General features: G+C 32.2%; 1 protein-coding gene across 1 annotated transcript in view; it reads left to right on the top strand.

Annotated features, from left to right (window-relative positions):
• Col24a1 (collagen type XXIV alpha 1 chain) overlaps positions 1–27,786 on the top strand; it is a 379,962-nt gene that overhangs the window by 173,188 nt on the left and 178,988 nt on the right. The window contains exons 20-23 of the mRNA XM_071618609.1: positions 1,727–1,780; positions 2,983–3,027; positions 5,589–5,642; positions 8,044–8,088. Of these exons, the coding sequence (XP_071474710.1) occupies positions 1,727–1,780; positions 2,983–3,027; positions 5,589–5,642; positions 8,044–8,088 (198 nt within the window). The remainder of the gene's footprint in view (positions 1–1,726; positions 1,781–2,982; positions 3,028–5,588; positions 5,643–8,043; positions 8,089–27,786) is intronic.

Genomic DNA, 27,786 nt, shown 5'->3' with positions numbered 1-27,786 from the left:
ACAGATTTCTCTTTAACCACTCAGCTGGTTATACCATGGATATGGAACTGATCCAGTTTGTTATACACATTCTCTAATCTAATCCTGTATTCATTGGGGTTTTTTGCTTCTCAAGATGATATTTCTAAGTTTTTAGTGTATGCTTATTTTTACTTATATGGTTTCATTAACATATCATAACTCAATACAAAATTGTTTGCACATATGAAAATTTTTTTGATCCTCCCAGAAAGGATCTTGCTGCTTCTTCTATATTCTCTATACTTTGCATATTCCTCTGCTTCTATTACAATTTCTGTTTAACAACTTTTATTTTAAAGTACCATCTTCTGTGTAAATTTTAAATTCATTAAGAACAGAGAGAACAGAGACTGAGTCTTATTTATACTCAAGGCCTAATGTTCAGTTTATTAAGTCTTAGGCATAGTAAAAATTAATAAAATGTCAGATGGAAAAAATGAACAAACAACTGAACTGAATGGTTAAATGTTAGCTATTGTGTGATAGGATTCAAGTATAAAAGCCTTTACATTCTGTACCTCCAATCAGTCTTTGACAATCTTTAAATCTTTCACTTTGAATTCTAGAAAAACAGTATTTTGAATATTGAAGAATTTGAAATCCTTATACCAATAAGGATTCTTTCAATTGTAACTAATGGAAATGTAACTCAAGCAGGCTTAATAAATGTGTGAAAAATTTAGGAACTCAGTCACTGTACCTAAGACCCCTAACAATATCATGAGAGCCCAATCACTCCTTTCTTCATTGTTTAATTCATTTATTTCATCCTTAGTCTCTCTCCTCTTGATGGTTTTCCCATTGTTCCCCCTTACCTCATCCTTAATGCTATTCCGTCTTCCCAACAGTTTCACTAAAGTTTGAAATTTGCTTTTACTAGACTGGTTTGGGGGTGACTTGATTGCTCAGGAACCAATTACTGTTTCTATGAGTGTAGAATATGCTGATTGACTTAGATTCCTGTCACATATCCACTATTTTCAGTAAGGGGGTAGTCACACTCTTCTAATCATGAGGAAAGAAGTGTTTCCTTAAGGAAACATAGTTAAGAGAGTATAACTAAATAAGAAAATGTTACCATGTTGAATAGATGTGTTTTCTAAATTGGGAAGTTCTTTTTTATAGTCACTTTGAACACGGTTTTATTCAGAGAGCAATTTAATGTATATTCATTAATGAAAGAATTTCATAGCCTTAAAATTACTAATAAAATTTAGAGAGTAACTTTCTTCTGCAAATTGCCTTTCTCCTTTTACCAGGTTGTATAACAAAGGGAAATTAGTTGAAGAACATTTAATATGAATAATGAGTTCCAGACCCTGCTGGTCTCTGAACAGATATATATCCTCTCCATCTATTTTTTAGACTTGGTAGATACTCTATTATGTCAGATTAACAGTTGGATTCATTATTTTAAATTTAGAAAAACTCTGTCTAAAAAGGCAGAAGTTTTAAAATAAAATACTCAACAAATTGTTTGGACCTTAACATACTATTTAAAAATAAGTTTATTCTGTGTTGCCCAATTTTCAAATGCCTTGTAGTTTTCTGTTCATCTACTCTCCAATTTTGTTTTAATAACTTCTTAATGAAAAATGAATGGTACCCAAAAATACTACCCATCTCCAGATTAGAGCTGATTGATCAAAATATTAATTGGTTTATTGTTTATTTTGTTTGCTTACATTGCTATATTCTTTTATAGGGACTCCTTGGAAATAGAGGGCCTCCTGGGCCTCCTGGTCTCAAAGGAACTCAGGTATGGAGGAATGAATATCCAGTCAACAGCTTTTAGGTTCTCATTTTCCTTTTTTATTTTTCATGAAACTTTGGTTTTTGCTTAAAGAAATCATTGTCTTAGTGTGGACAACTTTTGACATGAAGGATGTCAAGTTACCATTTTGTACTGGAAATTATGGAATGGAATTTGGAATCATTTTACAGTGTTCTGTAAGTGATTCATGTCAGTGGTCTATAGTGGAATGTTGAAGAATCTGAACCCAGAATCTCACTCATATTTATTAGAATTTATATTATTTGTTACTATTTTATATTTGTAACCTATTAAATTATATTTTAATTGAATTGTGAATTAATAAGAAATGCTTATCAAATGAATAAGATTAATGATTCCAGGGAGGTCTATATATGTTGCTAAAATATAATATCAACTATGAACACCAGCTATTTATTAAAAGGTGAATAAATGAATATATTGAGTAAATATGTGTGTAAATGGTGTATGAATACATAACTTTTATTATTTTAGAAAACAATAGCTAGAATTTCTTTATTTTTTACGTTCATCATTAATGTCTACCTATAATTTTTGATCCTTATAATAATGCACCAGATTTTATATTTTATGACATTATTTTACCCTAAGAATATTGGACCACAAATTAGTCAAGAATAAATTCTGTAAACAATAAGCCCCATTGGGATAAGGTCTGATATGCCTGTGAATCACTATACCTTAAGATTCAAAAGCATATTTGTTGAGTGGATTAAGTATCAAAATGTACCTAAAGCAAACTATTCTGTATAAGTAATTTTAAAATATAGCAATGTGTATTGATTTCTGTCTGTTAAGAATTTAGTTGAGTTCCTCTCTGCGCCCAGCAAAGTAAAGATTATTCTTAATGAATGGTCTCAGTGTTTCTAATGCTGGTTTTGTGATATTGTGATCATTTTCACTTTTCTCTACTCCCAATTTTTCGTGTATGACTTATCACATCTATCAACTTAAAAATAATCCAATAGCACATGTCCCTCTTAAAGTAGATGTTATTACAGAAGAAAATCAAATGTTATGGGATAATTCTAAGATAAAAGAAAATCACAGCATTATTTTTATCATATCTCAGAATTAGCTTCAGATCCCAGAATAAATATGGAGAATAAGTGATTACATTTTTAAGTGCTTATTTTAGGCCATGATATGTTCTGATCTTTTTTAAGGGAGAAGAAGGACCAGTTGGACCCTTTGGAGAATTGGGGCCTAGAGTAGGTATCATGTAAATAATTATCTATAAGTACTTCTCTTGAAAACAGCTTTCTGTAAATTTGGGGTGGGGTGGGAGTACTAAGGATTAAACCCAGAAGTGCTTAACCACTAAGCCATATTCCTAGCCTTTTTACGTATTTTGTTTTGAGACAGAGTCTCTCTAAATTGCTCAGAGCATCTGTAAATTGCTGAGGCTGGCTTTGAACTTGCCGTCCTCCTCCCTCAGCCTCCCAAGCCTCTGGGATTACAGGTGTGTGCCACTATACCTGGCTTGAAAATATTTTTAATAACATAACATTTTTATTAGTAGCAAAGGACAGAAATTTATAACAAATTGTAGTCATAAAATCTCCTCCATAAAGTAAACCAGTAACTGAAATTCTCCAGGAGTATTTGGAATTATACTATGCCTAATTACATATTTGTTTGATTTTTCAGTGGTTTTAGTAACTTGTGCAAATTATTTACAAGTTTCTCAAAAAGTAATAGGAAGAAAAATACTTCATCAATTTTATTAATATTCTGGAAGTGTCTGTTTTCTAAGTATATCAGTAAAATTATATAAAGCAAATGATAAGTCTCTCTTGACTCCTTTTTCATTGGATAATACCATATTTTGCTATATGAACTATTGTTTTCAAGTTCTGAAGATGAATTTGAACATTTTTGAAGTGCCTGCCTGATCAAATTTTACATTAAAATTAAGTAGTTAAGATAATGTATTTATTTTAAGAGGTATTAGATTCACATGAAATACATCACATTCTCTTTTTTTGAAAACATAATAAATTTTAGGGTTTTTATGAATGTTTACCTTTGAGGAAAGAGTAATCATTTTATTTGTACCCTTATCTCACTAGAACATATATCACTACCATTCAGTTGAAAAGAAGACTTATTTTTATTTTTTGCAAGAAAAATAACATAAAAACTGTTATTTGAGCCCAGTAAAAGTGATCTTATTTTAAATTTATTTCCCTAGAAAACAAGAGAACCATATTTATCTCTTGTCTACTTAGTCTTAATACTTATTATTCTTGTTACTCTTGGTTGAAGGTCTGTTTGGGGACCATTATTTCTCTAAGTATGTCACATGAATCAACCCTAATCTTGAAACAACTCTGCAAGATATGGATCTCTTTTTTAAATGTGAAAATAAGGTTTCAGTGTTGCATACTCAAGTATAACACTCTCAAAATAAATTTAGTGTGACAGAATTTAAATAGAACCAGAAGTTACGATTCCATCACAGATGCCCTGCATGGCTGATCTCAAAGAGATTATAAATGCACTGATATCAGATTCTAGGAGATTCTTTCAATAATGTGGATTCACTGTATAACTTTTTTTTAATATGCTTCATGATGAGTGAGATTACATTATTAAACGTGAAAGGAATATTTTCACTTAAATTCTTTCCAACCAATGTAAATCAAATGAATTACTAAAATGTTATTGTAAAGATTATGGAAGACATTTAATAATTTGGACTCAATTAGATTTCTTATCCTGTATATCTTCAAATTAATTAAAAATTGACATTTAACAATAATAAAATGATTTTAAGTTCTTTGTGCTTGATTGGAAACCATTAGTAATTTTAAGCAAAGCAAAAGTAAAAATTAAAACAACTTCTTACCTGGAAGTTCTGAATGTAACTTTAAATTGCTAAATTTTGTAGTCAAAACAGAATGAGAGCCAGAGGGTTATTTCATTTAACTTCATTTTAGAAGGAAAAAAATGTGAGGTTTTTTTTAATGAACAGCAATAATAAAATCATACCTAGTCAATACTGTAAATTAGTGTTGTATTTAGTACTGAATAACTGAACAAAAAAAATGAGGAAGACATGCAAGAATAGGTTTGAGGGTTAAATTAAGAGGTGAATTTTGGACATTTTAGTTAGATATGCTTGTTGTTGCCAACATACTTTTTTAAAAATATTTTTTTGGTTGTATATGGACACAATACCTTTATTTTGTTTATTTTTAATGTGGTGTCAGGATCTAACCCAGTGCCTCATGCATGCTTGGCAAGTGCTCTACCACTGAGCCACAACCCCGGCTCCTGCCAACATACTTTTGTATATGCTTTTTTTTCTACCTGTGTGTTCTTCCTTCAGATATCCACATAACTTGTCCCTTTCTTTAAGACTTCACTTAGGTGCCACATTTTCAGTGAGACTGAAAATTAGTGTTGTAAATTAGTGTTCTTCCCTGGAAATATCAAAAATTTCAATAAAACTCCCACAACAGTCTATATTTCCTTCCTTGCTTGATTTATTGTCCTTCATTTTATTTACCACCACCTATCATCCTAACTTGCTATATATATGCATATATTTGTTATGTTATTTAAAATTACATATAATTTTATAAGTGTATATGACATAATTTTTAAAAACTGACTTTTTAAAAAATTATGTCATCTTTACTAAAATATAAGCTTTGAAGTATTTCATTTTATAGTAGTTTATATTTTGTAGCCCTTAGAAAACTTTCAGAAATGAGAATAACTAAACATAGCTCTTTTTTTTTTCTTTCATTCGGTTCTCTTATAGGGAAAACCAGGTCGAAAGGGATATGTGGGTGAACCAGGACCAGAAGGCTTAAAGGTAAAGGATCTGATTTTATTATCAGTTTTAAAATTTTCAAAAAGGTAAAAGTCTGACTTTCATACAAATATGAAATGAGTACAGGTCAACTTACAGGGAACCAGTAAGATGTTAAGAATAGTTCAAAGGGCAATTGAGAATATATATATTTATATTCATATTGTATAGATATGTAATTAATTAAGAATGTTAGGATAAGATTTGTGGTTAAATGACAGCTCACAGGGAATCCAACTGGGAGCTGCCATCAGTCAAACTGGCAAGAAAGTGAATCTTATTCATTAATGATGTCACATTCCTCCCTAGAATGACATCAGAATCTAGGCTACTTTTGTATTATGCAGGAAATGGGAAAAAAATCTGTAATGTTTGTTATTCCCCATCTGTCACTAGAAGTTGTGATTCAGTGCATCATGTAACTATTTACTGGGAACTCCCTGAGGAACCACTTGAGAGTTGTTTAAGGGTCACCAACTTTCACAGAAACCTAAGATCTCTGTTTTCTTCCTGGTCCTAGGGAAATCAAATCAATCAATCAATCAACATCTCTCTCTCTCTCTCTCTCTCTCTCTCTCTCTCTCTCTTTCTCTCTCATCCTTTTCTCCCTCCCTCTCCCTCTCTTTACTTTCTGAAAACTAAAGCAATAATGAACGTTATCTGTTCTGCACATAACTTCTTTCTGCCTATTAACATAAACCTCCTCTGAGAATCACTAACACAAAGGGTTCATTTTGAGGGGGGCAACTTCTGGATGAGGAAGAAAAAAATACTAAAAAAATTAATAATCTATATGTTATTCTGCCATAAAGTAGACACAGGGTGTCTAATGATCTTTCTGTCAAGCGCTAGATACTAGAACTTACTCAAACTTACTCAAATGCTTCATTCTTTTCTATTTACCTAACTGCACACAAAAATTGGAGGGAAAGTTTGTGTAGACTTTGAAAGTTTATCTCAAAGTAATTTATTCATGATAAATATTTCAGTCAATTAAATCAATATTCTTCAATAGAAATATTATGTGAACCACAGATGTGACCCACATTATCAAGTAAAACAAGCAGGTGAAATTAATTTTAATAATATATTTTATTTAACCCAAGATACAAAATATTATCCTTTTAATATGTAATCACTGTGAAATTAATTTTAATAATATATTTTATTTAACCCAAGATACAAAATATTATCCTTTTAATATGTAATCACTGTTAATATTAGCAATGAGATAATTTTGTATTCTTTGTTGGTATAAAGGTTTTACAATCTAATGTGTATTTTACACTTATGATACATTTCAATCAGACCAACCCATTTCAAATAAATATTCACAACCCACACATCTTCTGGGGTTATAGTGTTCAGTATCTTAGCATCTTACCGCTCTACACTATAACTTATAATTTTTAGACAGAAATTGATGTTTAGTATCCCATTTCTGTGATAAACTACATTTCTTTCAGATTCACTATTTGTGGTACCCTAAACTTAATCCTCTACCTTTCATTTACTTATACCTTTGCTCATGCCATTTTTCACCACTAAAAATGACCATTTCTTATCAGCACTTAAGTATTCCCTATTTGATAGGGCCCTGATACAGTATCATAATTCATTATTTGAAGTCACTAATTGTTGGATTTTGGAAAAGTAATATGGTGCACATTTTGTTTTAACAAACATTGCCTGCAAGCAGTAAGACACTGTAACATAATCAGATTAATATTTCTGCAATGAAGTGTAAGGGAATTCAGATTCATTGGAATAAATCAAGACTATAAATGATCTCGAGATTATCCAAATAGGTCAAGATTGGCACCAAATGAGTTTTGGAAAACTTTGGGTTTTAAGAGATCTATAGATGGCAAAATTGTGGAATATATAATACTTGTCCAGTGCTCCCAGCTTTTGCAACTTAAACTCACAGGATGCTTGCCTCTACATAATCCTTCTATAATTATCTGTGGTAATTTTCCTCTTCTACTTGAGCAAATAGAGCAACCCTATGGGCAAGAATTTAATTTTATTCTTATATCATTGTTCACAGTGCCTGCCATACTACCTTTGACAGAGTACAAATAAAATAAATATTTTACTTAAAAAAATTTTGTTTGTAAAGTGTTTTTAAAGTGAATAAAAGTAATGAATAGAAGAAAGTAGTTTAAGATAATATTTTATTACTGTTTGAATGAATATTTATTAATAGTTTATTACTGTTTGGAAATGGAAGTAAAACTACATTCCATGGAAATATTGTAACAGAGTTTTGAATAACTCAGATTTCCTTTGCCTTTTTTAAGGGTATGTTTTGATAATTACATAAAAATGAAAACAGAAGAGCAGTCATGACTAATTTTGTTGAAAAATAATACATTTTATAAATTTATATTCTTATTATCAGGGAGAAACAGGAGATCAAGGAGATATTGGAAAAATTGGTGAAATGGTAAGCTGTTTTATGTGCTTACTTTCATTATTTTTATCATCTGTAATCATTTTTAGGAATCATGCTAAGCATAATCAGTTAACCACAATTATGTTAGCAAGAATCAGAGTAACATCTACTAAAATTTTCAATTCATTTTTAATGTTTCTATTGACAAATAAAGCCTATTATACAAAAGAGAAATGAATTAAAACAACAATATTTTTATCTAAAATTAGATTTATGATCTTAACTCTGTTTCTTATATTTGATATTCAATTTTAGTTCTGATAACTTCATTCTAAATTTTACTTTGTTCTTTTTTTGTTGTTTGCAGTGATTTCATTTTTTACCTTTATTACTTTAAAAAATTTTTATTGGACTTATTTTTTAATACATGACAGCGGAATGCTTCACAATTCTTATTACACATAACAATTTTTCTTACCTCTATTTGTATATAAAGTGTGTTCACATCAATTCATGTCTTCATACATGTACTTTGGATAATGATGTCTATCACATTCCACCATCCTTACTAATCCCCTGCCCCTTCCCTGACCCTCCTACCCCTCTTCCCTATCTAGAATTCATCTATTCCTCCCATGCTCTCCCTCCCTACCCCACTATGAGTCAGCCTCCTTATATCAGAGAAAAACATTTGGTATTTGTTTTTCTGAGATTGGCTAATTTCACTTAGCATTATCTTCTCCAGCGCCATCCATTTACCTGCTAAATGCTATGATTTTATTCTCTTTTATTGCTGAGTAAAATTCCATTACATTTTTTTATCCATTCATCCACTGAAGGGCATCTAGGTTGGCTCCACAGTTTAGCTATTGTGAATTGTGCTGATATAAACATTGATGTGGCTGTGTCCCTGTAGTATGCAGATTTTAAGTCCTTTGGGTATAGTCTGAGGAGAGGGATAGCTGAGTCAAATGGTGATTCCATTCCCAGATTTCCAAGGAATCTCCATACTGCTTTCCATATTGGGTACACCAATTTGCAGTCCCACCAGCAATGTATGAGTGTGCCTTTTCCCCCACATCCTCACCAACACTTGTTTGTCTTCATAATAGCTGCCATTCTGACTGGGGTGAGATGGTATCTTCGAGTAGTTTTGATTTGCATTGCTCTAATTGCTAGAGGTGATGAACATTTTTTCATATATTTGTTGATTGATTGAATATCCTCTTCTGAGAAGTGTCTGTTCATGCCTTGGCCCATTTATTGATTCGGTTATTAGTTTTTTTGGTGTTTAGCTTTTTGAGTTCTTTGTATACCCTAGAGATTAGTGCTGTATCTGATGTAGGGGGGGGTAAAAATTTGCTCCCAAGATGTAGGCTCTCTATTTGCCTCACAGATTATTTCTTTTGCTGAGAAGAAACTTTTTAGTTTGAGTCCATGCCATTTATTGATTCTTGGTTTTAATTCTTGCACTATAGGAGTCCTATTAAGGAAAAATAAGAGACCCAGAATAGCTAAAGCAATCCTTAGTAGGAAGAGTGAAGCAGGTGGCATCACAATACCAGACCTTAAACTATACTACAGAGCAATAATAACAAAAACAGCATGGTATTGGCACCAAAACCGACTGGTAGACCAGGATACAGAATACAGGACACAGACACTAACTCACAAAATTACAATTATCTTATATTAGACAAAGGTGCCAAAAACATGCATTAGAGAAAAGATAGCCTCTTCAACAAATGGTTCTGGGAAAACTGGAAATCCATATGCAACAAAATGAAATTAAACCCCTATCTCTCACCATTCACAAAACTAAATTCAAAATGGATCAGGGACTTAGGAATACAACCAGAGACCCTGTGTCTAATAGAAGAAAAAGTAGGCCCTGATCTCCATCATGTGGGATTAGGCCCCAACTACTTTGTTCTTTTTTATTATTAAAATATTTATTAAATAATAAGTATTAGTTTGAAGATTTTTTTTTAATTTGAATGTGTGGGGTAAACCAAGAGGCAGTGAACTAGAAAGTACAATTACTTTTCTCAAATAGTTTGTATTATTAACTTCCCATTGCTATGCAATATAAGCCTTCAAATTATATTTGATTCAGGTTTGTTAGAACTAATTTTTTTTCTACAATGAGGTAAGCTAGCTAAAATATTTTCTTAACATATGAACCCACATAATATATATTAAATGATAAATTAACATAAGTGAATTTATTTACAGTGTACTAAGTTAATTGTCACAAAGAAAGTGGTATGATTTGATAACTTAGTAATCAAATTCCCTGCAGCTTACCTTACAACTTATATCAGAAGTAAAATGTTCTGTAAAATTGTTTTGTAAGTTCAAGTAATTAAACAATCATAAACTCTGGTCTTATAGTAAAAAACAAAATTTTCTAGCCATTATTAATGAAAATAAGCATAGCATTGTCTTAGAAGATCACTGCTACTCTATTACCTGAGTGATTAGAAGGGTAATTTTTTGTTCTTTTTGCTAAGATATGTTAAAGGCTCAGTGGTAGAGTGTTGCTTAGCCTGTAAAAGGCTCTGGGTTCAATCCCTAGTACTGCCAAAAAAACCAAAGACATTCCAGTGGAGGGTTCATACCAGTTATATTATTCAGAATTTCTCATCAAATAAGATTATACCTTATATTTCTCTGAGGTCAATCAAAGAACTTAAATTCTGGCATTTCTGAGTGCCAAATTGATAAGGAAATGTATGCAAACTAGTGTATCAAATTTAAAATTCTAATGAAGAGCATCTTTTCTTAAAATAGCATTTTATATATTAGATCTTTAAGTATTATTTACTTTTACCTGCTGGACTGGTTCCACACAGTATAGGAAATCATTGCCAATGCTGTCCAAAGAGGAGGTGGGCTGTCTTAGCAGATAATAGGGTTTTGTCACTGGAAGGCAAATAACATTATTGATGATTTGCTATGTGTCAATCATCAGCTAATGCTAAGTGATGTTTCATGTTAGGTATTTTGTTTAATTCTCAGTTTTAAAACATATATTTTGTTATTCCAATTTTTAAAATGAGGAAACTATAGCACAGGGAGAAACCAGTTTAAAATTACATAACTAATAAATATTGATGAACTGAGATTTAAACTAAACCAAACTCAAAATCCAAATTTCCACATTATATTATGCTGTGATATTTTAATATTAGTTGACAACAATTTGGCATAGATGTGGAGATATACTTTACATGTATGCAAATGTATGCAAACTAGTATATCAAAAATTATTGAGCAAAAGACATTCCCAGCTCTGAGATTCTTTCTCGTCAGGATTGTGAGATAATTTTTTTCAATTACTGCCTACATTGAGTTAATTCAAAAATATATAATGTCTGAAGAATATTTGGGTCTCAGTAATTCCAAGCTTTATTTAGTCTTATTAATTTTCATATCTTATAAACACATTTCATCTAGTCCAGAGTTTTTTTTGCCAAGAATACTTGAGAGAGATGAGAAGATACAGTTGTACTTCATGACATCAGTCTTTTAATTTTGGGATATCCCAACTTAAACTAATATTTACTTTTTTAAATCTTTTTTTACAGTCATGTAAATTGCCTTAACTGGACACCCTCCAGTTTTATTTGTTTCTTTCTAGATATACACTAATTAGAACCAAACTTGTGATAGAGCATTCCAAACACAGCAATGTCATCTATATTTTATGTCTGTATGCATATCACAGTCATTTTCTGTAAAGAATTGTAATGTCCCCTAAATATGTCTGTAATTTCAAAAAACGCCTTCCATTGCCCTCATTCTAGCGTCCCACTTTTTACAAGTAATCTAGTTTTCTCACCATCACTAACACTTCTTTCTGTCTAAGTTGTCTAGGATAAAAGTACTTGAAGAACTTTAAGGAAAAGGAAGAATGTACTTTTTCAGTATTGGTCAAGAGATCAGAATTAGGATGAATAGATTGCCTGTATAAGGGATCTGTTTTTTGTTTAATATAGATAAGAATATTTTAATAGAAATTCTAAGGCTCAAATAAACTATTCCATACAGTGATTCAAAAATTCATTATTGAAAGGTTTAATGACTCTTCTCAATCATTAATTCAGCAAATATTTACTAATTGAATTAGGCATATTTTGAACCTGTGATCTCTGTCTTTGTGAAACTTAGAGTTAATTGGAAATTTTACAGACATTAAATAATCACCTAAAGAAATACATAATTATAAACATTCTATAAAGGTGAAGTTTAAGGGGACTATGGCAAGGATGCCAAATTTAGATCAGAAGATGAGAGAAGGCCATTTTGAGAAAACAACTGAGTTGTAACCATAAAGAATAGTATAAATGGTGGGAGTTAGCGGGGGGAGAAGAGAAAGAACATTGCTTCCTCATCATTATACAAAATACATGTATGAAGATGTGAATTTGGTGTCAACATACCTTATATATAATAAGAGATTTGATAAATTATGGTATAATGGTGTATTAAGAATTATAATGCAAAAATAAATAAATAATTTTTCAAAGAACATTACTGTATATACAATAAAACATATTTCCTACTTTTGCCACTTATCTCCCTTCAGGGAAATTAATTAAGATCTCTAAATATTTACTTTCTCAGAATAAAAAGGGTAAAAATAACTACCTCATAGGGTTTCTTATTAAACATAACATGCATAAAGCGCTTGGCACAGTGGGAGTCACAGTAGGAGTCACACGGGAAAATTTGATAGATTATCTGCTGTTCTTGTGGTAATGTTTACAGTTACATGTGACAGCTTTAAGGGGGAAAGCAGTTAGCTATTTGTGGACCTGAAATAAAGTTAGTTTCGATAGACTTTGATGAACAAAGAGAAAAGCCATCTGAGATGTTACTAGCGAGGAGGCAAGAACCAGTCATTTAGGAAATTGTTATTACTTGATACTAGAATCAATGAGGAATCAACGAATATCCTAAGTAAGCCAATACTGTGATTAAGTTTGGTCTTAGGATTAGTCTGGTTCTATTGGGAGGTTAGAACATGGTTGAGAGGATAAGTAGGAAGGAACAAGCCAGTTAGGATGCTGCTGCAGTAGTCTGAATCAGGATGATGGCAGTGTTTATAAAAAGAAGTGGATGAATTTGAGATACACTTGTATGAGGTTATAGATCAGACAAATGTAGGCTACAAAAAAGGGGGGTGGTGTTGCCTGATTCCACACTGGAGTTCATTCAAAATCAAAAAGAGGTGAAATCAGCAGGGAAATTTAAAAAAAAAGAAATCTGCTTACTGAAGACCTAGTATTATTTCTCATTATCTTGGTATGACCCTTGTAAAATAAATCTTCTTATTGCCATTCTATAAATACAGAAACTGAAATTTATTGAAGTTATATAGCTGGTGAGAAATGGATCTGGATTTCAAATACAAGAAAGTCCTTAGCATACAGTATTTTTTGATAGCTAAACTATTTATTATTTGTCAGGAATATTTTGGTTCATATAATGTCTAAGTATAATTCCAATTCTAACATTCTATGACTCTTTCATAAGAATTTTATTGCTTTTAGTCTTCCTGTCATCTGCCAATTTGACTTCTTTTTTCTGGCCTTTTTCTAGTTTCATTATGTCTTCCTGAAGCTGGAGCAAACAGAACTAGAGTAGGTATTTTAGAGAAAAATGAAATCACAACTTTGTCTATGAGTAGAACAATGACTACTATTATGTTACTCTATTGTTGAGGCTACTCAAAACCATGCAGGCATTTTCCTCTAACAGGAAACTGGAGATGCATTTAGAAAATAATCAACAGTGTCCCTTAGAAATTTATAATAGTCTGTTAATCTAAATATAAAATATGAATGTTATTCCATAAAGTGTCCTTGATTTCATTAATTTTCAGTTACCACATTTCTGCCCACTTGAGGAGATTCATGACTAGTCTCTAATTTAGCCATATTGATTTATCTCTTAAAACATAACCCATCTGTTTTGATTAATTTTAACTTATTCATTCCTTAATTTATCAATTTAGCAAGATTTCATAAGCAATCTCCTGTATCCTCTCTTTTCCTGCCTTCCCTCTGGCATGTTAACACAGTAAGTGACTGTTGAACAAGAAGAATGAGGAAGAAAGACCATGAGTTATCCTCAAAATCAGGTACTCCACTTTTCAACACAAAACCTTAAGAATCATAGATCCTCTGTTGCCTGATTCCACACTGGAGTTCATTCAAAATCAAAAAGAGGTGAAATCAGCAGGGAAATAAAAAGAAAGATATCTACTTATTGAAGACCTAGTATTATCTCACATTATCTTGGTATGATCCTTGTAAAATAAATCTTCTTATTGCCATTCTATAAATGCAGAAACTGAAATTTATTGAAGTTATATAGCTGGTGAGAAACAGATATGGATTTGAAATACAAGATTTCTATCTATAGTTTTAAGGCTCTATTCTCTGCATCAAGTAATCATCAATTTGTCCTGTTTTTAAATATAACCTTGAAATACTTAAAGTTTTTAAATACCTACGTATTTAAATATAACCTTGAATTAGTGGGTAGGAATATTTGAATTAATAACTAGGAAGATTTGAAAATAGACCAAGTAAAATTTGATTACCCTAAGCCAAGCTAGCAATCTTGTTTTTAAAATATTTTCAAGTGTTATTGGTTTCTGAGGAGTATGGAAACAATGTATTTATAATGGAAACAGGACAGATTGTGAAGAAGATGGAAAAATAATTTAAAAGTGCTCAGCATAAAACACCATTTAATGTCATAGTTTTGCTGCTCTCTGATAGAACTGCCATGAGATTAGTTTGATACATGTTTATTTTATTTTATGAGTATCATTTACTCTTTAAGAGGACAATTCCAGCTTTAAAGGGATCTACTTAAATCATAAGAAGTCATGAATGCCCCAGAAGATGGTGGCAACATTTAACCAAACAATAATAACCAAAACTCTACCAGTTGCCCTAAAGTAGGACCTCTAGTGTCAGTGCCATTCTCTTTAAAAATATCATCTGTTCTTTCCTAACTTTAAGCTACACGTATCTATAGCACAACTGCAAACCTATTGCATTCCTTCTATATGGCTGAGAGTATTAATTTTTCTCAAGGAATGGGATGCTGCATAAAACGTATATCCATGACACATTTCATAATCAGAAGGATCTTTACGTAAATACAGTGAAAATAATTACCATTTATTGAAACCCTGTTATATGCCAACTGTTTTGAATAATTTATATCATTTAATCCTTTAATAAAGGCTCTGGGAAATCATTATTATTATTTCTATTTTATAAAAATGGAACTTATATTTCAGAGAAGTTAAACAAAACTATCCAGGGCCAGGTAGTAAAGTACCTGAGATGGGACTACAAAGAAAATATCTCTAACTTTGCCATCATCCTGCTTCATCTTAATAATTAGCTGAATATTTCTGATTTTATTTTAAACCGATACCTGACATCCCACCCATGTCCCATGTGGGCGGCAGAATTGGGGGATCCTCTTCATGGAGTAGGCTGGCTGCAGAATAAAAGCTAAAAGAAGAAAATGGTGAAAATCCACAGTACATGAGAAGTAATTTTGAAAAGCAAGGGCAGCATGGCTCTTCAATCTTAGGGATCGAGCTTCCACACTGGAAAGAAAGAGAGCCCACACTTGCTTTATTTATATGGAGGGACATCAAAGGTTTTTTCATGGAATGTTCTTTGGCAAATAAGGTAGGAGGTGGGCTTTCCAGTTCCCATGCGTTACTCCCAACTCCGTATCTACAAGAGCTGTACCACTAGTAGAGTGGGGGCAAAGATCCCATGCCTTGGGAAGTCTGATATACATGGGAAAGCCGGGATTGTTCCCAAGGAATGACCTATGTTCCCCATGGCTTGGTACTGAGTAAAGACCCCCTCAAGTAGCTTCACAGGTGGCTTCCCACACTGATGTCTTATTATTACTACATGAAGTTAGAAGTCATGGGACCACAAGTGCCACATTATTTTTTGAAAAACGATTCTTCAAAAATCACAGCATGTTAAAATATTTTGGTCTTAGGATCATGTATTTGACATTTATCATCTTTAAAATGTATGAATAGCATCACTTATCTGATTAAGAAACCATAATGAATTATTTTCTCTAGAAATTTCATGCCTGTGAAGGCATAGAAAATTGGAAGGGACTGTGACTGAGTGGCAGCCAAAGTGAAAATACAGAAAGTATGTGGACATATCAGTGGGTATGAATGGAGAAGATATATGACATTCAAATTCAGGTACACTGAAGGAACATGAATTTTAAAAGGACAATCTTACCCAACCCACCATTCTCTGAAAACTAGTTACAGGAAACTCCAAGGTGAACTACTATTTCACAGTGAGTTGCCAGTGGTTTTCTTAGATAAGAGATTTACCTAAGAAAGTCACCAAATTTCCAGGTACATTTGAGGTACTGACAGTTGTGTAAGGATTTCTGGGTCTTTTGGACTATCAAATATACCATTTTGTTGAACTGACAATTGTGGCATCTCTTTGTAAAAGCAAAGAAAATTACTAGAAAAAATCATAAATACTGTATTAGCTACAGTCCTACAGTACTTTTTCTACAGAGGTGAAAGCTAAAGGGCATGGATAAGTGAGGACAGAAAATTCTTCACACAAAAAGAAACATTTTTAAACTAGTAGTAAGAGATAAATCAATATTAAATCATATGTAAGTTGTTACTAAGCAGGAAATAATAAAAATGAAAAAAGTTCACATGATTATAATATAAAAACAAAAAGGCAAAATTTCTATCCATAGGAAAAGGAAAGATATAAATGATGCTGTTCATTTCTGTTTCTATAACTAGAAACAAAAGTTATAGAAAACAAGCATACCTTGAATATATATGAATACCTGTGTGCCTCATTTTATATTCAGCATACTGTTTTATTTTCTCCTTGGTAAATATATACTTAGTTACTATTAAAATAAAATATTTCAAGAAAAGGAATAAGATCTATCATTCTGTGATCATATAGATTCTGCATCATTTCTGTAATGATAGAGAAAACAAGGTATTTGTAATCATGTCATATTAAAGTCAAATACTTTCTTAGGAGAGGCCAGATGGGGGAATGTGATTTTTCTGTAATCATTCTTATGCAGAAACATCAATTTGAAAAACTATCCACACTTGCAAATAACTTCACAAGAGTTAAAGAAACCAGGTGAGAGAACATAGTACCTGGTTATAACATAATGAGAAAAGACCAGTAGGAAGAACAATTTTACATTACCCACATCATCTCTCCCAGAACTCCAAGTGGCAATGTGGACAGAGATACAATTCACATAGGGAAAAGAGGGAAGTAAGCATAAGATTGCGATGAATCCCAGCACCACACCCACCACACTAAAACCCTGCATTGGGCAGACCTCTGTCGCCCCTGACTCAGCTAGTTCCTGTAGGCCAAGCCTAGCCATCTGCCCTGGTATCAGATAGCACACAACATGTAACTCAGATCTAACAGTGCCCTACTGGCTATATATCCAAAGAAAGTAAAATCAGTATGTCAAAGCACTCCCATGTTTCTTGCAACACTTTCACAAAAATCAAGACACAAAATTAACCTAGATTTCATCAATGGATAAATGGACTAAGGAAAAAAAATATATATATATGCGCTATTCCACCCTAAAAAAGAATGGGGGAGGATACCCTGTTATTTGTATCATATGGATAGAACTTTAAGTTGAGTGAAAATAATCTAAGAAAGACAAGTACTACATATTCTTGAAGAATATTAAGAGTAGATGATAAGTGTTCTCACCACAAAAAAACAATGGCTATGTGAGGTAATGTATATGTTAATTAAACATGCTATATATAGTAAATAAATATAATTTGATCTATTAATTTAAAAAATAGTAAGTGTCTCAGATTGTACAAATTGAAATATCAATAAAAGATACCCTTTCAAAAGAATCAAAAGAAATATTAAAATAGAACTTTTTCCTTCCAATAGCATCAGTGTTTTTTAGATGTGAACATTTAGTGTGCTTACTATCTAGAAACAATTTGCCTATTAACCTTCTAAGAGAATATAATATTGAATACTCTGTCTATTTTAGAATTTTTCTGGTTTTTAAGGGTTTATTCCTAAAGGTTATTTTTAAATCACATTTGATATAATTCTGTATTTGGGTCTTGGTCATTAAAGTTTAGAATCCAAATAGGTTTAAAGATCATTGTTGTATGATTTAAAGTAGGTTCATTGTATATAAATATGTGTTTCTCATACTTTTCTTCATCATGTACTTATATTTTTGTGTTTCAGAAGAATATTATCATTTATTCTGTCATTCAAAAGATACTTAATGAACACTTACTGAATGCTAGATAAACAGTTAAGTAAGATTTGATCCTTAACTGGTTTATGATGTAGAAAATAATTATATACATAGCTTTGCCAAAACATTCATCCTGTTTTGGATACTTTAAGAAAATAACTAAAATTGTTTTGATGGCTATCACAAGGACATATGTGTTGATAGAGAAACTTTTCTCTTTGGCTAAAAATATGTTTCTACTCTGTTAAGTAGGGATATTATAAAATTTAACCATAGCGTTTGAGAAAATGAAAGCTCTATTTTTTATATAAAAGGTGTCTAGAGCTGTCATTTTGCAAGTAAAAGGGGGTGCTAAAAGAATTCTTTAGAAACTACTCTTTTGCATTTATTGCTAGTATACTATCTTATTTTATTTATATATTCATATATCAATAAAAATGGCAAAGATAGAATTCTAACAACATTTTTTGTGCTCAGGATACATAAGATGGGGAATACATTGCTTCTTCCTATTTCAAAAATGGCATAGACTAATGGAAATAATGGTACAGGACAGGGTAATGGTGTTGCTTTGGACTGCCTGTTAACATTCCACTCTTATAGAAGGTGGTGGCTGAATTACAAATTGAGAGTAAGGCTAGTAAAATATCTTTGTGGTTCTGATTTTTTTTAAAAAGAGATCTAAGATCTATGAAACGAATGTACTAAATTTTAAAACTTAGGAATTACAATGTGACAGGAGTTGGCAAACTTTTCTCTAAAGGACCAGATAATATATATTATAGGCTTTCAAGACATATGGTCTTTGTCACAACTACTCAACTGCTGCTGTAGTATGAAAGCTACCACAGACAATACATAAATGCATGAGCCTGGCTCAGTTTCCAGGGAAACTTTATTTACAAAAACAGACGTCTGGCAGAATTGGGCCTACATGCTGTAGTCTGTTTTTTCCTTTATTTGTGATGCACCAGGTTTATTGAATCTGCCATATGTGCATTGTTTCATTATTTTATCATTAACAACAACAACAACAAAAACACTAAACAAAAATGTGATTTCTTCAAATTTTACTTTCAAATCAGGAAACAGATTCAAATTAGCAGACATATTCTGTTATTACCACTCATTAGCTTTATGTGCTGATTGTGAACATAATGAATTTATTTGCATTTATATGTAGATCGCATGTATATCCAAAGTACTCTATTAAAATGAATCATTTTTTTCCTCTAAAAAATGCTTTAAGAACCTTATCAGGAAATATTGTCAAAAACAATGAAATCTGTTCTTTATGTGTGTGTGTTCATTTGAAACTTTTTCTAAACATTACACATATTTTTGAAGTTTCACTTTAAGAGTCATAGCATTTCCACATATTAAGTTTTATTGAGTTTTTCTTTCATTAATTTTGAAAAGTTTTCAGGGAGTATAGTATTAGACTTTTATTTCCTACTGGGTTGAGACATTTTACATTTGAACTCTGTCCTTTGCTTGTTAAACAATTATTTTTCATCTACTTTACTCAACAGTCTTATGGGGAGTACCATAGAATTTTTGTTCAGAAAATACTTTTTTACTATAAAAAAATAATGAAGTGAAATATGGACTTTATTTTTACCATAAATACAGCCAAGTCTGTGTTTTATGGAAAACTTTTTATACATGTATAGCCTTTTCATTTTCAATTACAGATGGATCTAAAGATAGTAATAGCCAACATACAAAGTTTATATGCTTGATTTTTTTCTGAATAATGAAATTTGGAAAAACTCTGTGACAAAAATCTGTTTCTCTGGTGTTTCAGTAATATAATGAGAAACAAAAATCCGTTTGCCACCATTAAAATCAGAAAAAAATCCTAGATAATTGGCTCCTTCAGAAATGCAAGGGGAATGGAACACAGTAGATTATCTGGAGGGAAATGATTCCTTGAAGCTTTAAAAATATAGATGGTAAGAATTTTTTACCCTGACAAAGATCTCCTACAGTATATCCTTCACTTATCTTTATAGTTGTTACTTTCCACACCTCCCAGCTTCTCCCTTATGATCTTGCCAACCAGGCCACTCAGTACTTATTAAGCATAACCCACTTATTAATTTGTGCTTTTGTTTCGGGCCATTTCTGTCACCTCTAAAGACCTTTACTTTCCTACCTCATTGTCTGATAAGCATCAATGTTTGAGACCTATCTCAACTCACCTGCTCAACTATGAAGTCTTTTCAGTCTCCCTGCCCCATTTAATTCAGGTTTTCTCTGTGAGGCCCTTCGATGCTTTAACACCAGTTTTGTGGTCCTTAGCATATTTTACTTTATATCACAGTTACTTTTTATTTGAACTATCCCTACAGAAAAGTCGTCCATGACTGCCGTGTTTCTGTTCTCGCGACTAAAAGGCTCAGGGGTCACTCCAGTTAAACTGGGCTAACTGGGCTGCATGAAATAACCACACAAGAGACACAAATACCTTTTTCTTTGGGGTCGCTGTGACGGCTCCTCTGACCTTAAGGGTCCGCAGAAAGAGAGAGAGTAAGAGCACGCACTGACCCCTTTTATTGAGGGAAGCTATTCAAATGAGGCAAGGAGTCAGGTTTCAGAGGGCTGAGTATCTTCTTGATGTCCACTGTCAGCAGGTTGACTGACACCTGGGTAAGCCACACCCAAGGGCACAGTAAGAGAAGGGGACACACAAAAGCACTTCCATGGAAGATTCTATCCTAAACAGGGCAAGGAGTTATATTACAAAGAAACAGGTGAGCGTAGCTTCACCCATGGGGCTGTAGCAAGACACACCCATGCACGGGACACCGACCCTCGCACCCAAGAAGGGTGCCACATTTCTGCGACTGAGAGCCTCAGCACCCAGCCGGGGAGTGTAACTCAGTCACGTGTAAGGTTGGCCTCCCACACATGACAATGAGTATATACATGCTTTATATGCTGTACATTGACAACAAGTATGTGTTAAAGTCCCTGTGAAAATTTAAGAGCTGAAAGTTGATTTTTGTAATATATTTGCTTTTGGGTATAACCCTAAAGGATTTTAGTATGTTTAGGTTAAAGCTGAAAATATGAGAGATTCTTGTAACACAATCAAAATCTAGAAGGACATTTCAATGGGAAACAACAGCATGAGAACAAAGCATAAAAGTATGAAACATCTAGATTGTTTGTAGAATGTTTTGTATGCAATTCAGTTCAGCTGGAGAGAGATGAGTAGATACAGTGAGCTACAGCTCTTCTGGCTCTGCTACTTGCCTATTATGTCATCATCATCTTTACTGGATCACAGATTCATGTTTTTCTCAAGTATCTATTCTATAGTTCATGTGTCTTGTATATCTTATACCTGCTTCTATTTCTATTTAGTGCTCTCACTTATGTATGTCTTTCCTCTACTAGACTTGAAGTTTTTAAAGGACTAAGGTTTGTAAAGCAAAAACTAGATGATGAAGCACAACTTCTATTTTAAAAAACCAATAACAGATGAAGATAAATCCAAAATCTTCTTCAGTCTGATCTCCAGTTTTCCATTAAGTTAAAAATTATGCCTCACATTCACTGGTATTCAATCTGTATTCCTTAGGTTTCCTTTAAATTCCACCTCTTCTTCTCAGCATATTCTATAATTGGCCCATACCCCCCGGTTATCAAGTGTTGAAATCTCAGTATTTTCTTTGTATTACTCTCTTCATTTGCACTTACTTTTAATGAATTAATGACTTTCAGAGAATATCTTTTGCCTCATATCCATACTTAACAACCTTAATCCACTGACTTTTGAGACCCTCAATATTCCATAGATATTGGTCACCAATTATTTTTCAGATATACTCCATAAACAATAAATATTATTATATGCCTGTATAAAATGGGAAAGGAAATAAAATCTTTCTGAATCATTAATCTTTGGATAAATTTATTCAATAAATATTATATGCCTGGTACTGTATATAACACTACAGTGCCAGGCATATAATATTTATTTATATAATATATAAGAATATTTATATAAGAATATTATTATAATACTTATAATAAGATTTACATTAATAATATTTACATAAGACTTGTGAGACAAGTCTTATATATATCTTATAATAGTACCAGGCACATAATATTTATTGAATAAATTTATCCAAAGATTAAGGATTTAGATAGATTTTATCTTAGTTCCCATTTGAAATGTCCTGCCCTCCCATCTCTGAATATTCAAGTTTTATATATACCTGAAAGACCTCACTCAAACAACCAACTGTAGGAAATTTTCCCTAAATCTCTAAACTGAAAATAAACTATCTCCTGTTAAATTTCATAAGATGTATTCTTTTATAGTATTTACCATTTCTTCATTGTGTGTTTGATAGTAATATATATCCCTAATCTCTCTTACTTGATTATAAATGTCTTGGGGAAGAATCCATTTTTATGTTCATATCTATAGCCCTCCTACTGTCTAGCACAACAGTCACACTTCTAGTATTCAGTCAATATTTGTTAAATGAAAAATATCTGACTGTGATTCTGGAATCAAAATAGTCTAGAATGGTAAAACAAAGTAGGTAGGTAAGAGTAAAGATCTGGAACCATACCAATTTCTCAGTGTAGTAGAAGATACTAATATTTAATAGTAATCCAAATGTAAATGAAGATACTGAACAGATGAAAGATTGTCAAAAGTACATCAGGAAAGAATATCAAAAAGAAGTTTCAGAAAACTTCATGATGATTAAATAATGGGAAAATCTTTGTATTTCTTAATTGATGCTCTATGTCTCATTCAAAAAGAGTTGTTTGTTTGTTTGGGTTTTTTTTTTTTTTTTTTTTTGACTAAGTATTGCTGCATAGTGTTGGAATACAGAAAGACACATTTGTATTACCTTACTTAAGCATCACAGATTCTCAAAAGATGACAAATTCATAATAGAAGAAAGAATAAGAGTAAATTACTAAGATTAATTATCAAAAAAATTAGGTAAATAACATTTACTAAAGATTTGGATAGTAAGAGCTAAGGATGGCTCTAAATAGGCAAGAAGGATTCTTGAACACATTAAGGCTTGATTCAGCACTTAAAAGAGTAAGAAAGGAATGATTATTTTCATCAAGAGACTATATGGAATAATTGACATCCTAACACTACAAAAAGTGATGGGAAGCAGGAATTAAAAATGGATAAACTATTTTTAAAATATCAATTTACAAGGAAATACTACGGCCATGGGGGAGCATAATGGAATAAATCCCTATAGCATACTTCTAAGATTACTTGAATGTGCATGTCCTACCAAGTTTCACAAAATTTCTGTGATAGACTAAACTGTCCATGGAGTCAAGGGTTCCATATATAGTCTAGAGAAATGAAATTCTCTTAAAATTATTCTCTTTTTTAAAGTATGAAAAAAAAATCACAAATAATTAGCCTGAATTCAAGCTTTGTATTTTAGGAAATAATACAACTCAATGTCTTTATTTATTTAATTTCTTCATTTAGTTTTTTTTTAATTATTACTGTATCACACATAATAGTAAGGCTCATTTTTGACATGCATAAATGTAAATAACATAGTTTTCTTGATACATGCCAATTAAAGTATAATTGGATATGCTGGTTTAAAAAAAGTTCAAGCTAAGACAAATATTTTATTCCCCATAGTTGAATTATCAGAGATTCTTTATTGTTAAAACTATCTGTTATTTTTTTCTCATTAGTTTTAATAGAAATACTAAAAGGAGATACCCTGAATAGAAAATCTATCCAATAGTCATTTATTTTATTTTCACAACATTTCTAGTTAAAATAGCTCATATGAAACTTAGAGAATACACATGTTCCAAATAACACAATTTTGTTGATTTGAATTTCCTTCTCCATGCCACCTATACTAAACCACATTTCTTCCATTGTATCAAGGACACTAGACTATCAACTGAGGATTTCATCTTTGTTTTCTAGTTTCTAACACATGCCTGGCATCTGGCAGAAATTTAGTAAATAAGTGTTTAGTAGAAATACCTGCTAATCTGGTGGCAACCAGAGCCAGTTCAGTTGTACAAACATTGTGCTCATCTAATTTTGTTAGACAAATCAAAAACAGTATCCTAGAGGAATGAGGACAAGGATGTTAAAGAATTGATCCAACTGCCAAGATCATTTCTTACCCAGAAATATATGGTGACTAATAATTAATTGAAATCTGTTGATGCCACGTGCAAATTATATTACATGTAATATTTAATTCTAATGTTTTGGAACCCAGGACTGTCCCTTTTGTCATGTGGGGAAAGGATGAAGTACATACTAACTTTCTTTCTGTCATCACTAATTTACCATATTGGCAAGTTGTATACATTAAACAGAAAATTATGAATTGCAACAGAATGGTAGTTTTGTTGTTTTGAGTATTGAAAGTAAATAAACTGCCATATAAAAATGTGATGATTTTTTTTGTAAAGTCATTGTTATATTAGAAAGAGAGGAATGGATGTGATATTTTAGAAAGTGCATGAGTTTTATATATGATCAGAGAGGTTTGAATTCTTATCTTGAATTTCCTCTTTCTCATTTGTAAAACTGATGGTAAAAATGTTCTTTTACATGTTTGTTTGTTATCAGGGGTAGAAAATAATGACTGCAAAGGATGACGCTGACACATAAGGGTTGCTTAATAAGTGATAGAGTTGTATTGATGGTGGTGGTTGCTGCTGCTGCTGCTGCTGCTGCAGCGGCAGCAGCACAAAGAAAAAGATTGAAACAATATAGCAACACAGTTATATTTGTACTTTCAAGTTTCTCATGGAAATAGTATTAACACAGATCAACTAGGACAATGTATGAGAAAGTCCCCAAGACCACTCAGGTCTTCTTGATGATTCACTAGCAGGACTCACAATACTCAGTGTATAGTATAACTGAGATTTATTATAGTGAAAGAATACAGAATTAAAGTCAGCCACAATGAAAAAACACACGAAGTCCACAGAAAACCAGAGCCCTTTACCAATGAAGTCATGGAGAATGAACTTAATACCCCACCAACACCATGTGTGAAAGAAACTTTGTTTACTGAGAAGGCTCATCAAATACTTAGTATCCACAGTTTTCATTGGGGGCTGGGTACATAGACACCCTCTTGCTAACATTTAGTGAAATTCCAGACTCCCAAGAGGAAAGGAGACATTTTCCATAAACCGTATTATTTACACAGTTTAGGCAGAGTTAGCTACTCTTATCAGTTCTGAAAATGGTGAAACATTCCCAAAATCAGAATTCCCAGATTCCAGTCTACAGCTAATTTTGTAAGCAGGCCATTGTAAAGATAGAAATCTCAGGGCTGCTTTTTAAACTAGTTTTTGCCCAAACATGCAGATGAAATGTTGGTGAGAGATAATATTTGATAAACATATGATTGGTATAACCAGTGATAGATAATAGGTAACCAGTGATATACAAAACAAGATATCAAGAACTGTATTAGTATTTTTCTTGAGAACGTTTCAGAGACTGAAAGGTCACTCATCCTATCAGATGTATAAAAGTGGATCCATTAATCTCATTCTTAAAATCTAGAACTATCCAAAATTGGAACTGCCCTCTGCCCTGCACCTCTCCAAGATCTAGCATAGTATATATCTGTTTGCTCCATAGTTAAATGCACCTGTGTGGCATCTGTGACAGCAGTTAGCAAATCAGTTGGTGATAGTCTTGAGGCCCTACTGCTCAAGAATGAGAACATTGCTTGCATTTTCCCCTTTATATATTGCAGGACTACCCTACAGGAGAATGGTCATACAAATACACACTCAAGGTTTTTTCAGGAGAATTCCCCACGGACTTGCTCTTGAATAAGGAATGAACCTATTTGGCTACATTTGATACCACAAATACCTGAGTGTTTCAGACCTAGCCTCTCATTGCATAAATAAATGCCTTCTAGAATTCAGCATACTTGGAAAGAACTACCTCTTCACAGTTCAGTTCCTAGATGAGAAATAAGAAAACTTATATATTTATAAATTTGGTAGTGAGTGCCCTTAATATTTAAAAGTTGAGTAGTACCCCTGGCAATGTTGGCATATAGCTTGATTGGAATTTTCACATAGATAGGGACTCCAAAGCCCTTTTGGAGTTTTGGCATGAAAGCTTATTGCTCTATAAAAAGTATTTATGCATATTTGTAAAGGTCTGAAACATTTCCATATGCTCTAATTAGTGGGGTAGATGATATGACCAGCATGACATATATAGATTTTGTGACATTGTTCTAACTTCTTAAATAAGGTATCATTAAGTTTCAGAATTTATCACTGTATTATTACTATGTATTATTATGTTCAAGGACCCAGCCTCTACATAGAAGTTTTCTACATTTAAGGTACTAATGATATTATTTATTTACTCAGGCCATTCTACAGTATAACAAAACCCAAATCCAAGACCTTTAAAGCCAGTACCCTAGAAAATTAGTGAATAACATCATACACAATTTGGAAGGCATAGATTGAAGCCTAGAATAAAACTTGTCACTTAATCCTAAACTATACTGGATGGATGCTCAACACCAGCAAGACTCACTGATACAAAAAGAGATCACAGTACAAGAATGAAGAATGTGGCCCAGCATGATTTCATTCTGTCAATGATGTCTTCACGTTTCAGAGGAGCTTTCTAAGTTTTTCTGCAGCATATCTTGGAGATGCTATCGTACACATGAGCTCCAAAAATATCGTATGTGTCAATCAAGTGGTATGATAAAGAACCATAGTATAACCAGCTGGTAGAGAACTTTAGAAGGATTTGTCTTTGTAGAAAGAGAAATGAATCACTTAAGGACATTTTTCTCCCTTTACAATTTCCACTTTTCCTTCTTCATTTTTCTGAAATGTAAGCCAAAAGTAAAGGTCACACAGTTTCTGTGTATGAGTAAACTGTGGGAACTTCCACAATTTCAGCATTTTCATTAAAAAATCAATACCCATTTGAGCTATGCATTCCTTCTACAGATATTTACTGAGCACCAGTGATGTGCTAAGTGTGGTGCTAGGCAATGAGATGCGTATCAAAATGGGTAGTATACCACCCCAACTCTCTAAGAGCTTACATAAATTTAGAAGATAAATTTTGGAGTTTAAAGAAAATGATAAATAAACTCAAAGATGTCACAAAGTTTACCTCCTGTAGATATTGTTACTAAACAGTTTCATAGTGATACTGAATATCCAAAATGCTGGGTATATCCTTCTCACTATAAAATGAAAATATTCCATTTTAAAATTTTGCATGTCTCTTTCTTACCTGTTGAAAATATTTTTAATATATTTTAAACAGCTGAGAGTGATTTTTTTCCTCTCTATTATGGTTGAAATCATAGAATTTTAGAGCTGGAAGGAATAAAAGGGATCAAGTTCATC

The sequence above is a fragment of the Marmota flaviventris genome, chromosome 10, assembly GCF_047511675.1.
Source record: "Marmota flaviventris isolate mMarFla1 chromosome 10, mMarFla1.hap1, whole genome shotgun sequence".
Lineage (NCBI taxonomy): Eukaryota > Metazoa > Chordata > Mammalia > Rodentia > Sciuridae > Marmota > Marmota flaviventris.
Note: the sequence above shows the minus strand (reverse complement) of the source record. Positions and strands in the feature narration are given on the sequence as shown.